This window comes from Trematomus bernacchii, unplaced genomic scaffold, assembly GCF_902827165.1.
Source record: "Trematomus bernacchii unplaced genomic scaffold, fTreBer1.1, whole genome shotgun sequence".
NCBI classification, from domain to species: Eukaryota; Metazoa; Chordata; class Actinopteri; order Perciformes; family Nototheniidae; genus Trematomus; species Trematomus bernacchii.
Window position 1 is genome coordinate 5,589,062 of NW_022987564.1, and position 14,614 is coordinate 5,603,675.

General features: G+C 40.2%; 1 protein-coding gene across 1 annotated transcript in view; it reads left to right on the top strand.

Annotated features, from left to right (window-relative positions):
• Positions 1 to 14,614, top strand: part of LOC117478389 (calcium-binding mitochondrial carrier protein Aralar2) — a 46,824-nt gene that overhangs the window by 1,656 nt on the left and 30,554 nt on the right. The window contains exons 4-6 of the mRNA XM_034125405.1: positions 5,108 to 5,223; positions 8,911 to 9,050; positions 14,147 to 14,293. Coding sequence (XP_033981296.1) covers positions 5,108 to 5,223; positions 8,911 to 9,050; positions 14,147 to 14,293 — 403 coding nt within the window. The remainder of the gene's footprint in view (positions 1 to 5,107; positions 5,224 to 8,910; positions 9,051 to 14,146; positions 14,294 to 14,614) is intronic.

A 14,614-nucleotide genomic window follows, 5' to 3' on the forward strand; every position in this document is an offset into this window, starting at 1 on the left:
AATGTCTTATGAGGATTATACTAATTGAATACATCTCTGGCAGAAGAGGCCGATCTGACTGAAATTGCTATGCTGAGTTTCTGTTTAAGCCACAAATTCATCTCCTCTCATTAAGCCAACTCCTAACTAGTAAGCCTATCAAAGCTATCAGTACACTTATTATTTATCCCTTTGATCTCGTGTGACTACCTCTCTAGTGTTATTTTGCATTTAATAAACAAACCTATGCCTGAATCCTTTGGTGTAAAAAATTCACAGAGGGATGTTCATACTTGAATTATCAGAGACATCAAACCACCAAAGGCCCCTTTCAGGTGTTTCCTTCTTTGTAGATACACCCCCAATTTCACACTTACTCCTCCCCCCATCCCCATCACCCCTGTTTTTTTACATTAATATGTATGTATTTAATGATACATAATGATGGGTAATAAAATGTTAAGTCAAAAAAGATTTTTTTTTTACATTGCCATGGTAACCACCTGGGCTTCTACAAAGAGCAAAGTGCACATGGCTGCGTAGCTTCATGTTATTACATCTGCTTTAAGGTGTGTGTGTGTGTGTGTGTGTGTGTGTGTGTGTGTGTGTGTGTGTGTGTGTGTGTGTGTGTGTGTGTGTGTGTGTGTGTGTGTGTGTGTGTGTGTGTGTGTGTGTGTGTGTGTGTGCACGTGTGTGTGTGCACGTGTGTGTGTGCACGTGTGTGTGTGCACATAGGATGGTGAGATGGAGTAGTGGGGGTTTTGGAATTGGAAAAAAGAGAGAGACACACACACACACACACACACACACACACACACACACACACACACACACACACACACACACACACACACACACTGATCAAAAACACACACATGCACTGTAATTGCCCATGCTATTCAGGAGCACTCTGTTGCATTGTGTGGCTTTGGAGCAGGATAAATGGTGGCCGTGGCATCAGGGTAAATCTATTAGGAACCCATGGCCCAGGCTTTGTATCTAAACCTCATTTTGGGTTTGTGGAGGGGAATGGAAATGATATGGGGGCAAAACAGGAAAAAAAGTCTGTTTAGACCCAGGTTTAGATGTGATTTGTTTTTTTTACAGTTGACATTGGAAAGGCTTCATGATGCTCATTCTCTGTGATGTGTTATTTTTCTACTAAACTTTGATAGATGAATGATTTGGTGAGACAAAGAGTCTCGATGATTATTCGGCAAACCTGTGTCGCGTGAATACAAACCAAATGGATATAAAAAGTAGATATGCTGCACTGTCAGTGGTAGCTGAAAACACAAACGCATTGTTTTTCAAGCGCTCATTCGTGCAAACCTTATGAAAAGAACGGAGCACAAGACAAAACAAACCACTTTAGTGACTGTATTTTCATCCAGCTCGCCCTATCTCATGCAAATATGTTTTTGAACAATAAGTTTGGTACATGAGGGATAGTGTATTTGAAGCCAGTGCGCCTGCTGCTGTTTTTGCCAGATAGGACTCCATTTCAACAAGATGAGTCTCGGGTAATGGATTTAGCAGGGGGTCGGATAGCAGGCAGTGCGCTCGTTTTACTTTTCTGTTGGAGTTTATCTGTGTGAGAGATATTTTACTTAGATGCCATTGTGTGTATGTTATTGGTTTGGTGTGTATGTGTGGTGATATAAACAGTGAAAATGCATTTGTCTGCCTCCCTGCCACTGTGTAAATCAGGGGATATAGTGACAGTCGTAACAATCTGTTACGTGGAAATCACTTTCTCCCTCTTATTCTCACCGCTGGCAGTGAGACAGAGACAGATGGATATAAAACAGAGAGACTGTGGAGATGTGTACATTTCCAGGAATAAAATGGTTATGTGTGTATGCACTGACACACAGAGCCACAAGATGGTTAGCAGATTTTCTCCTTTTACTATTTATGTCCTCTTTTCTTATTTTGCTTTTAACTTCATATGCATTCCTTCGCTACCATCCCTGTCTCTTTATACACTCGCACATACCGTAATGCACTCTGAGCTTTATCCATTTCATTTCCTTCAGACTCCCATACCTTTCTGCTTCTCTATTCCATCTTCCCTCTGATATTTTGATACAAACCTCTGTTCAGGTGTGAAAAACCCCACTCACCCACTCTTGGAGGTTTTAAAAGGAAAAAAAAGTTGTTAAGGTTGCGTGCTGGGAAAATAGCAGTCTGCCAGCTGCTGTGGGTATTCTAGACTTGTACTGGTAGGTGTCCACTCTTAGAAACCGAACAGATACTGGCAGCTTGCACTCATCTGGGTGTGTTTTTGGGACGTGTGTGTCTGTGTGCAAGCTCGCTCCAGGTGGGTGGAAGGCTGTCAGTAACAATGCCAGGATGCCAGGGACAGGGGATTATTGAAGCCCCTCTAGGCTCCTCTCTCCCACTACTATCAACGGAGGAGAGCTGTCTTTCTATCAGCCGGGCCTAACCAACACCATGCATTTATGTTACTTGTAAACAACGTTTCGGCGCCTGGTTTTTCGGTTCAGAGGAGTGTATTTAGATGCCTACTGAGAGGAGACAGAGATAAAAGCCATTTGGCAAAGATAAGATAAAAACAAACAAGAATATATGGAAAATGGGGTGGAATTGTTATGCCGGACCAACTTAGCGAAGACAGTTTAAATTGGATTGTTTTGGCATCCTAGGGAAAACATCATTGAGCTGTCATCTGTAAAGACACATGCTAGAATCAAGTCTTTGTTTATGTCTTGTGTGTTATGGCTCCCATCTGATACATGTCACGAATATGTCTGTTTGGAAACTTAACAAAATCCTGCAGAGTAAAGTGAGTACACAGTACGCTGAAGAGATGCCATGCTACAGTATCACATTATTCCTGACTCCGAAGTTCATCCCGGGCAGCCCTGGACACATGCCATGGCAGTTGATGGTTGGGAGATGCTGTCGGAGGATTTGATTGTTGAGCGTCTCGTTGGGGTTGGGTCGGCATAGCAGAAACCGATGGCTTCCCCCTCTCATTGTAATCATTTTGCAGCCGTCATGGCGCTGCTAATCAACCATCATAAGCTTCATCCCCGGCTACAGAGCTGTGTGTAAATGCTTACGAATACGTGGAATGTTTCTCGTGTGTGTTATGGAGATGCCCCCTGGATCTTGTCTGCGCTCCCTGGTCTAAACCATGGTCCAATCCCTCCATGATCAGCAGCCCTCTCAGTTACAATAATATACTGATTATCCGCGTCTGGGAAAACACAGACGGGACAACCAGCGTGCATGTAAAACGATGCGTGTGAAAAAGAAACATTTTACTTTTTCCCTCCGCTCCGCCTGGGAACATTTGTGATTTTTGAGTCTTTGCACTACATTTCTTAATTAGCCTCTCTGAGGTATAATTCCAGAGTGTACTATACCTCTGTCACAAAAGAAGGATCATTACTGTACAGTTTGATAATATTCGAGCAGTGTGAGCAAAAATTGCATTAGCTTTGTTTTAGCAGTGGATCCACGGCCACAGCAGTGTGCTTTTGTGCCCCCTCCCACCTACCTGCCATCAGCAGGGCCCCGCTCTTAAGAACTACCTGCTTAGGTAATAAAACAATTAGCTTTCCTTTGCAACAATGACGGCTGATTAATTTGCCACTGAATTGGACTGTATGCTCTTTTTATTCACTCTACATTTTTCTCTAATGGTCTTTCTCCCACATACACATATATTTACTTCGTTTTTACTCAAACCAAGTGTGGGTCTGAATATTTTGGGACTGTTTTCGGCCTCTTTGTGTTTTTTTTTAAATTGGCATTTTTGCAGACTAAAAAAGACAGTAATCTAAACATGGAATAGGCAGTTACTAATTTGATATTTCTTACTGGTAATATGTTTTCTAAATAACATTTTGTCAGTGCAAATGGGTTCTGTTTCTCAGCTTGCTTTTTTTAATATATAATGTTTTTTCAAGTACATATAAGGATGCACATAAGCACCCACATCGAACAGTCCAAACAAATGCATCTCAATTTCATCAGCACAATAATTAATACAAAATGTAATCATTGCACCCCCTATACTCCCCCCTTGGAAATTGAAAAAGGTTTGATAGATGGATGCTCGGGGACTGCTCATCAACACTGACCCCTCCTGTAATTATCGGAGCCATTTGTGAAATTCATAATGGACTTGTGGCAACAGTGAACCAGGGCCTGAATAAAGGCTAGACTGCGTGGTCCAGTTCTCCACAGCAGGAGCTCTCAGTGGGTTCACTCAATAGAGATGTTTATGTTTATTTCCTGTTATTGATGCGTATGGCATTTGTTTTACTATAGAGTGACAGGAGATAGAATAGTATTTAACAAAACGCTGACAACTGACTGACTGGTAAAAGAGGCAGCAGTATAATTACAACACGTATCTGGTGTGTTTACATTTAATTTAAAGCTTTTATTTCAGTGTTAATGCAGACAAAAGTTTTCCCCATTTTACTTTTTTTTCCAGCTTTGCTTTTCTTGACTTTTACTCTAAACTGCGTTTTTTGCATTACGTTTATATTGAGATGGATTATATTTCCTTAACTTACTCCCAGCTTCCTCCTCTCCTGTCTACTTGTTTAAAATGGCTCACTAAAATATAAAACTTCAAATTTCATTTGATTTTCTTCTGCTGTTGTAAAGTTAGCTTTCTCTATATGCAGCTGCCAGCTCCAACTGGGAACACACACTGTGCTTTTGCATTTTTTTTAATTTTCTTGCCATCACGCTCAATGAGTTTATGACATTACACATGGAATAACAAACTCCTGGATAAAAGGCCTCTTGGATTGTGCGTAACACAGATTGATGGGTTGTCTCCGTGTGCAGGTTTGCCACTGTGTGGCAGTAATTACAATGGAGTTTAATGCAAGTGTGCATGTGTTAAAATATCCAGATTTGTATTTAATACATCATTTTATTAGTACAACTTGGCTTAAGTCTTTATTATGTATTATATGACTAAATGAATATCAAAGAGTGTGTTTCACAGGTGTAGCTGATTAAGTATTTACACAGAGAAGTTGAAACTTGAATAGCACATTAATAAATCAACTCAAATGACAGCATTCACCAGTGTTTCACGGCTCTACATATCCTCTTTCTTCTACCCTTCTCTCAGGCTGATCTCCTTTCAGGAGTTCGTAGCGTTCGAGTCGGTGCTGTGCGCTCCAGACTCGCTCTACATGGTCGCCTTCCTGCTGTTTGACAAGGCAGGCAGTGGAATGACCAGTTTTGGTAAGTAACTCTGATTTACAGGGTTAGATAGAATGATACTCAAGTTCGCAGGTGGAACATCTTACTGAACCGTTAGCATCTATATGGTAGGTGCTGCTACGTGCTTTTCAAGAGACCTGGAATTATGTACTGAGACTTTAAAGGGGACCTATCATGCAAAATGCACTTTTTGATGTATTTTATACATAAATATGTGTCCCCGGTGTGTCGGGGAACTCACGCAGCGTCAGAAAATAAAACCCTCTCTTTTTTCCTCCGTACCCAAATCTCTAAAACGGGGCTACAACGGAGCTGATCGAGATTTGCGTCCGATATAACGTAATATCGGAAATGTTGGCTGGCTTTACACCCACGGCCCTATCAGAAACGTTGCTATCAGAAACAATGCCCGACTGTTTTGGACGTAATATGGTCGGTGTTTACATTAGCATCGCTAACACTCAGAGCTAACCTGTACTGGAGAGCATGTGTGTGAAGAAGCAGGAAATAAAAAGGAACTCACCTTGTGGTATAACCGGCAAGAGAGAAAGCCTTTGAGCTCCATACTGTTTCAGAAATAATCCTTGATAATCCATGATATGGCGTTTCATCACCGCAGTATCTGACAGTAGAATCTCCCGCATGAGCTCAGCCCCCTCCTTTTTTTTTTATCAATTTTTTTTTTTTAAAGCTTTACACCCCAAATCAGCACTTTTGAAACAGGAAGTGAAATAGAGGGATATGAGGCATGGCTAGAATGGGTGATGTGTTTGGTATTTTGAGCAAAACACTTCATAGACATGTTTTTTATATATTTTTATATATCTGAGACCTATGCTATTGCCTAAAAATAGCATGATAGGTGACCTTTAAGTCACATAAACTTTCACATTTTCAAATATTGGTGTTATGCTCTTTATTGAGTCTTGACCTCCACTCTACAGGGTAAATGTTCCTACTATCCTGTATACACTGTAAGCCTTTTACTTTATCTTTATTTAATCTCTCTTCAAAAAGTGAAGTTTATTCTGGCAAACTACCTCTTGTCTTCTTTTTGAATAATAGGGGCACACAATTAGCGAGGATAATGCATATTCTTACTTTACGAAAAAGAGGTTTGTGTAGATTAACAACTTTGTTATGATGTAATTTAAAATAAGAGTATGAGCATTGCTTTTGTTTCTCTCTGTATTTGACATTTAACAAATACTTCAGACTATCCTGTTCTATCCTCTTGTGCAATGCAACACTGAAGAAGTTTCCACGCAAACTATTTGTTTATTTGTCCAAGGGTCTGACCCCTGCTCATCTATTCTGTCATCTAAAAACCAAAATACTGTTGGTCCTCTATCTTTTCTGTAAAGAAGGTAAGGTTAGGTTTGGAGGTGGAGAGGGTTGTTAGCAAAGTTAAAGATGGAGGAGGGGGTGTGTAGATCATTGTGTGTGTATGTGTGTATATGAATGTGTGTGTGTGTGTGTGTGTGTGTGTGTGTGTGTGTGTGTGTGTGTGTGTGTGTGTGTACATGATTGGCACCATTACTCTGATGCCTGGAAGCTTGGAGGTGAAAAGGGAAGACATTTGTACTCGTTGCTTATTTCACATTTGCCTAATTGATTTAAACAAGTCTAATGCCAGCCTTCTGTAGGTGTGCGAGGCGTTAGCACATTAGGCTTGATTTGAAATGCAGCGCACACATCCCGCTCGTAAACAGGGAAGAGTAAGTGAATTTCATTTTAATTGTTGCTGTCGACAGGGTGCAAGATCATCGCGGGTGATTATATATGCACATATGTAAATTCTCATATTTAAAAGGATCAATTAGAGTGACGTTGTCTTGGTGGCAATTAAAAGGTCTGCTGTTTTTCTGCGTCTCTCAAAGGTTAATGAATATCCCAATGCCTGTGAGTTATGAGACTCGCATACAAGTGGAAAATTGCATGAAAAACATACCACACATCATGTCATACACAAACACTGACTGCAGTGTCTGCCACTTGCATCGGCTACCATTTCACCAAAAGCAAACAACTTGTGACTGAGATTATAGACTTGTCAAAGTTGCTTTATTGTGATACATTACAGAATTCCCCTTTTTCTCCTCTGCTGCCTTTTCCTCTTTGCCGCTCATCAGATTCAAATGCCTCAGCAAGGCACAACATAAAGAACTCCCTTCTTTATTACCTTCTAAAAAACATTAATAGCTAAAGCTTACGTCGCATTAAAGACACGTTTGTTTTCCAACGCAATAAATGTCTGAACTTTGATTTCTTTTTTATTTAATATTTCTATAAATCCATTTTATTTGATAATAACCCGAGTTATTTCTGCTAAGCACACACGGGGCTCTGAGTTCTTAGCACCTAAACTAAATGTGTAATTTGATGGAATTTGGAGTTAATAAAAATTGCAATGTAACATGGCATGTGAAACGCAGTTGTGCGTCAGCCAGAAAGTCAAAAGAGGACTGAGTGTTGACAGGTCTATAAAAGCTGATAATATAAACGGCGGGCACTGAAGCGGCCTCTCTTTTAAAGAGTTAAAAGCTGTATATTTATTGCCTCATTAAAGTGTAAAAAAACAATTCACAAAGCTGTCTTCCTTCAGAAGGTAAGGCTGAGCTGAAGTAAATATCACCTTTCTCTTTCTCTCTTTTCCCCTCTGTCTTTATAAAAAAAATGGTTTCTTTCCTCCTTTTCCTTTCTGCACTCGTTCTGCGCGGCTTGTTTGGTAATAAGAAACAGGTCGCTCTATTGGTTTGTTTTTGTTTCTTTTAGTAAGGCTGTAATTTAGGACTCATGTTCAGTGTCTCTCCACTCCGCTGGCTGCAGAGGCTTAGAGGGTTCAGGCAGAGGAACATAAGTGAGAAGAAAAGGCTTTCCTCTGAACACACAGCCTTTACTTCTGCCATGTGGCATTCAACACTGATTTAGAGTTGAGGGACTTAGGTCTCAATCAGAGCAGAATTGTGTTCTGGAGATTGACGTTGACATTTTGTCACAAACGGTCACGGAATTTTTTTCTTTCCTAAATCAAATAATTAGTCATGTTAACCGCAAGATAGGAAACACATGCTGTTTGTTAAGATCTGACTCACAAGGCTTTGTACACACATATTTATGTCTTTATTAGAGCTCACTAAAAGAGGAAGTAGTATTTTTGATAATTGTTCGTTACAAAAACATAAACAGAGGAGAATATTTAGGGGATTTTAATGAAGGTGAAAACCTTATACATGGTTAATGTATAGTCATTAGCCTTACAAATGAGGTGTAATCTGTAAAACCTAAACAGAAGTGTCTTTTATTGTAAATAATTTGTACTATTTGGAGGAAAAGTATAGTTGATTTGTTGCTTCATTGCTTGTATATATTTGGTTAAATTGTCTATACGTTACATACATAAACACAGTTAATCAGTGGTAGCTTTTAACTACATAAAAGATTCAAGTACTGTAATTGTTTTAACTACAATTTTGAAGTAGTACTTGAGTGCATGTTATGTAACTTATATAAGAGCTGCAACGTTAAGACATTAACATAATTGCCAACTATTTTTTTACTAACGATTTTTGATTGACAGAACAAAACACTTAAAGTCCCCTGATGTAAATGGACAGTTTTCACATATGGAAATAGGGCTGTCAAATGCTGCTTTTCATCAGTGGATTGTTATTAAAGCAGCATATTTTCTCTTTTTGTCTGTCTCAGAGGATGTGAAGGAGGTCTTCAGCCAGACCACCATCCACCAACACATCCCCTTTAACTGGGACTGTGACTTCATCCGGATGCACTTTGGCAGCGAGAGGGCGAAGCGGCTCAGCTACGGAGAGTTCACCCAGTTTCTCCTGGTAGGTTTCATGTTGATCACCTGCTCTCCTCAACGCTCACATGACATTACATTACATGTCATTTGTTAGACGCTTTTATCCAAAGCGACTTACATACATTCAGTACTGTGGATAATCCCCACAAGAACAATTTGGGGTGAAGTGTCTTGCCCAGGGACACAACGACATGCTGACTGCAGTGGGACTCAAACTTGCTACAGCTGATTCGAAGTCCAGCACTCTATCCACTGAGCCACAGCTGCCCCCATGACCTTTTTTTACCCACCCTGATGACATGAAATCCCGTTCTTTGCTTTCCTCTTCCTGTGTCTTCTGTCTGTTTAGTTAAACTTATGCACACTGCCTTGTGACCAATAAATGATAGTCAACAAATCTCATGACAAGCCCTTGCATTAATTGAAAATGTATAAATAGATATAGTGTACATAGGCATTGGTCCTTGAAACTGGTAGAAGAATGGTTCTCATATTTAAAGGTCTTAGGTGCTATAACGATAATTCAACTTGATCTGTCTGTCAAACGATGCCATTTTGGGTCGTTACATTTGAGGGAATTGGACCTGGAAAGCCTTTTCAAAAATCCTTGAATTTGATGTTCAAGAAGATATTGGAAACCTGAAATCAGTTTCAACCAATGAACGTGCCTGTACACATTTCCTTATCCCCATATATTATTTTTACAAACTTTATTGTTGGATATGTGTCTAACCTTGGCCAGACACCCCAGTTTTTCCCAACTCCTCTCAAACACAGCGCTCCATATTGAGCAGATTAGTCATTAATGAAACACTGAGGTTATATATTTGGGACATTTTTGGCATTTGTTTTTCATTAACTGACGTACACCTAGCTTTACTTCTACTCTTAAGCAGGTAGAGAAGCAGTTCTACCTCCATAAATAGTAAAGCTGGAATATTCCTAGTGTATTTGTGGTGTGTGAGCCATTTTCCAATAAGATGTCTAGACTTAAATCAGGCCTAAGCAGAGAGAGGTGGTGGTGGGGGGGGGAAAGAGCGCCTGAGCAGTGCCAAGTTTGCATCCACACTCACCATGTATCTGAATGAGCTTTTTATATTACACTTAACTTAGACCAGATGGCTTACACACAGTGGGCAGCAGCACAAGGATATTGGGACATTGTTATATGTGTTTTTGTGCATGCATGTGTGTCTTTACATACGTGTGGTTCTGCATGTTTACCTTACTTATCTCCTTACCATAGTGTGAGCACGCATGCTTTGTGCATCTGTGTTTATGTCGATGTTTGTGAGGTTTTTTGTGTGTGTGTGTGTTTGTGTGTGCGTGCATACAAGTCTGTGGTGCTGTGGCCAGTAGACGCTGTACTTTGCATTGACAGCGTGCCCAGTCCCCCCACTCCTCCCCCAGTCAGTCACTCAGTGGTTTGCAGCTCCTCACAGCAGCAAGCCTGCAGCCAGTTGCACTCATTGCTCAATATGAAATTCACATTTTCTGCTCTCTGTATTTGATAATATCTCACAGCTTTTGATTTATACCTTAATGAATCAAGAAGTCGATATTCAATTAAAATGTCAAGCTATTTCATATTCAACACTGCATTTATTTCAAGTAAATATCGTACTGCTTTTCATTTTTTACTTGCTTCATTTGTCTTAAATAAATCAAAAATATATATAATATGATACATATTTTATTTTGATGCATTCATGCATATTCAATTTGTCTTTTTTACAGTAATATCATTGTGATAACTGACTGCAATTACAGTACTTCTGCACAGGTGAAATGCAGGTATTGGCTGACTCAGTGTTATCAGTGACTCCAGTGATTGATGACAGGGCAATTAGGAAAATTGATTCTGGTTCAACATTTCCTGAACCAGAATTTAAATCTGTGCAATTACAACATACTTTGTGATTGCACTAATACCTGCCGCTGTTATGATACTTTTGTAAAAGCATTTGTAAATGTCAGCTGGGAAGAAGAAGTATCCTGTGCAGCTATAAAAGTTGTAGAGTTGTGAAAACCAACACACCATATTCTGAATATTTGACAGGGTTTTTTTTTTCCACGCAGCTTTCCCCCCATAAGAATGTTCCCATCCTTTATTTCCTCCTCTTCCTGCCATACATGCATGTGTTTATTGTGTTTTTCTGCCATTGTAACCACGCCACTGCCAGATGCTCACAAGATGGGATTATCGGGGAAAACGTTTGCGCCGCATATTTCTCACAAGGGCTCTCTCTGGCCAATTACTGTCTTGATGGAAGCCAGAGATTCTCACCAATTACATGCATTTTTCCCATCTCACGCGTGGACGCCGGCCAAGGCTTAGCTCGCACTGTCAGCGTGGTGTTGTCTCTGGCAATGGTATTACCGTTGTCCAGAGAAGTGGCACATAGTAGCCCATATTATAAATCCTGGCAAGTAAAGGGCTTGATTTACACGGAGGGGACTCCACATGTCCCACTTCTTTCCTAAGCACTACAAAAAAAAAAAAAGGAAAAAGGGAATTGTTGGCATTGCTCACATTTTAAAAGTCCCAATTATATGTTTGACTCTCGCAAGAATCAGTGGCAGCCCTTAACATCACTAGAGGACTCACTGGCACATGTAAATGGGCAGTTGTGCTTCTCCTTGTATAGCTTGAGCCCTGTGCTGATGACAAGTACATATTAGAAAAGAGATATACAACCCTGCTCCTCTCATATCTATTTTGTAAGTTTTGATGGGAGACGGAAAGTATCGCAGCCATTGAAAACAAACAGAGATGGCCTGTCATGTGTTTTTATTCTCATCCAAGGACAATTAAAGTGACTGCAAATGCCTCAGCGGTCTCTGGTAGGCTGTCCTAAGCCCAGAGCTTTATGTCTCCTGCCTCCCAAATAAAAACCATGTCCCTGAAACTCTCAAGCTAAGGTTTTAAGAGGCTGAAACTATAAACTGCTCCTTCCCTGGACCACAGTTGTTTTGTTGCTCTGTGTGGTTGGTGTGTGGCTTTTCAGACTTTTGACTTGTCCAGAGAAACAAGATTTCATTTTTTTCCCCCCTCTCATTTACAGATGGAAACAAAGATAAATGCTTACCCTTATTTTTGCATGCAAGCAGAACATTTTCACTTTATTCTTTTGTTTTGCTTTTAATTCCAATATTCAGATCTCCTCTTCCAATCCTCCTCCCAGTTTATTCCAAAGCAAAGTGTTTTGACCTACTCGCAACCGACCGGAGAAGTGAGTCACGACTCTCAGGATGCTGACACCAAAACATCTCACCTTATTTATCTCGAGAGTGTTTACATGTGTCAATCTCTCTTCGTTTCCTCGCCTTCCACTTACTTATACACTCTGCTGAGCCCCTGCTGTGCTCATAGGTGATACTGACACATGGCTGCTACATTTGCTGTTTTGCAAATCTTGGCTCTTTTGTTGCGATGTCTATTCTTACTCCCCTCCGGTCTCCACTCAGCTTTGTGTAAATGTCACTCTTCCCCAGTCGTTTCTCTTGGGTGCCGCAAATTTAGAGTTCGATCAGTTATGCTGTCAGTGAAATATCACTCAAATTCAACACAACAATAAGTCATAGCCTCATAGGGTTTTTTGTTGTGGTAATACCACTTTTTATAGTTCCTTTTATAACAAAAACATTTGAATCAATCAATTGAATAATGCCATGAATGTTCAAGATGTAATCCTCCTTTCAGCACTTTCGTCCGACGTGTGGGGCTCTCCATTATTCTTGGACAAATTTATAATAATAGTTTATTCTGAACTGAATTATTAAGTTACTTAATGTACTGCCGGTACTTACTTTGAGAAATGTCATTTATATTTGTATTTGAAAGTTTCTGCATTTACTCTAATTTTGACATCATTCATTCTTGTTATATATATTCCTATTAGATGTATATCTGTTTTTGTTTTAGGACATTTCTAAGTTATAAAATCAGTCAATATAACATAATACTTCTGTGGAAATTAGACTTTTTAAATAGAGAGATATTCATAGTTTTTCACAATTATTCAATACATCATTTGGTCTATAAAATACCAGAAAAAAAGAGAAATTGCCATTTCAATTTCTCATTTTGTTGACATTCAAATGGCTTGCTTTATCCATACATCAGTCACTACTACAGAACAACAAGAAAAGCCACAAACCTTCATCTTTGAGAAGCTAAAATTAAATAATTTACCATATTCATTTCAGCTCTACATATATGTGGGGAATTAAGGGAAGCTCTTGCATTAATGTTTCTGTTGACTGAACACAATACGTCTAAATAAATTAAGCTTAAATCTGACATTTAATTGGTCAAAGAAAACTCATAAATAACAATTGAAGAAAAATAACTTTTGACATTTCTGCCTCATAGATTTTTGGAGTAAAGGTTATGACACGTAGCAAGTGAGTCAACAGCCAAAGCGACTAGTTTTAGCTCGCTGCTCCTAAGCTTACGGCTTGAGCTTTTTCCAATGACTCGTTGTGGATTATTATTGTTCTGATATCCCAGTCTTCAGCTGTAACCGAGTTATTTGTTGTGAGATGGAGGAAGCATTGGTGGTTTGTTTGCAGCCTCTCTCTGTAGACTTGTGGTTGCAGGTACTGATAATGGCTGCTAATTTCAAAGGCCTTATGGGATGTGTCCCCACCGCAGCCTGCTGTTGTCCCCGTGGACCTTTGTGTGTGTGTGTGTGCACGAAGACAGACAAAGTGAGCAGTTGGGTGATTAGCTGTCTTACCTGTGTGTGCACGTCTGTGTGTGTGTATGTTTGTACGTTTTCCCTCAAGTGGGTTTAATGGGGATTTGGGGAGGGTGTGAAAAGCCCAAGCGACACCTCACAGTAGGCGAGCCGCTGTGGGGAGAGGAGGCGAGCGTGAAGCCCGGCCAAACACTGGCTCCCCCGTAACTGAGAGGGGGGGGGGGAGACGGCACCAGGGGGCCCATCAAAGCAAAACGCTGTGTTTTTATACAAACGTGTTTATACGAGTGAGTTTATGTGGATTTTTAATTTATGAAGGCATCTTTAAGAGGTGTATGACCCACATATGTGTCCAATAATACGAGTTAACTCCTATGATCTAACTTCCCTCCACTCCTCTCCACACGCCCTTCCGCAGGAGATGCAGCTGGAACATGCGCGGCAGGCTTTCATCCAGCGGGACCAGGACCACAGCGGCTCCATCTCGGCCCTGGACTTCAGGGACATCATGGTCACCATCCGGCCACACATCCTCACATCCTTCGTGGAGCAATGCCTCGTGGCGGTGGGTTTTTGTTTGGCTCTGCGGATCTCTCTTCCATTTGTTGTAGCGTCGTCCACACCTGGGAGTAATGATACTTATGAGAATATTGTACAAATTGTGGGTTTTGTGTTTAGCAGCACCTAATTGATTCATTACTGCAAGACTGTCATCGTTTCATTTAACTTTGTAGCTGTGTTGCTACAGGTACCTCTATATTCATCATGTGTTGTGATATAATATAATTCCTATATTTGCATAAAAATGTTTGTATAACAAAAAGTAAAAAGATGCACACTTCATACACAAACACAATGTTTACATGTGCGTCCACATACTTCGTCA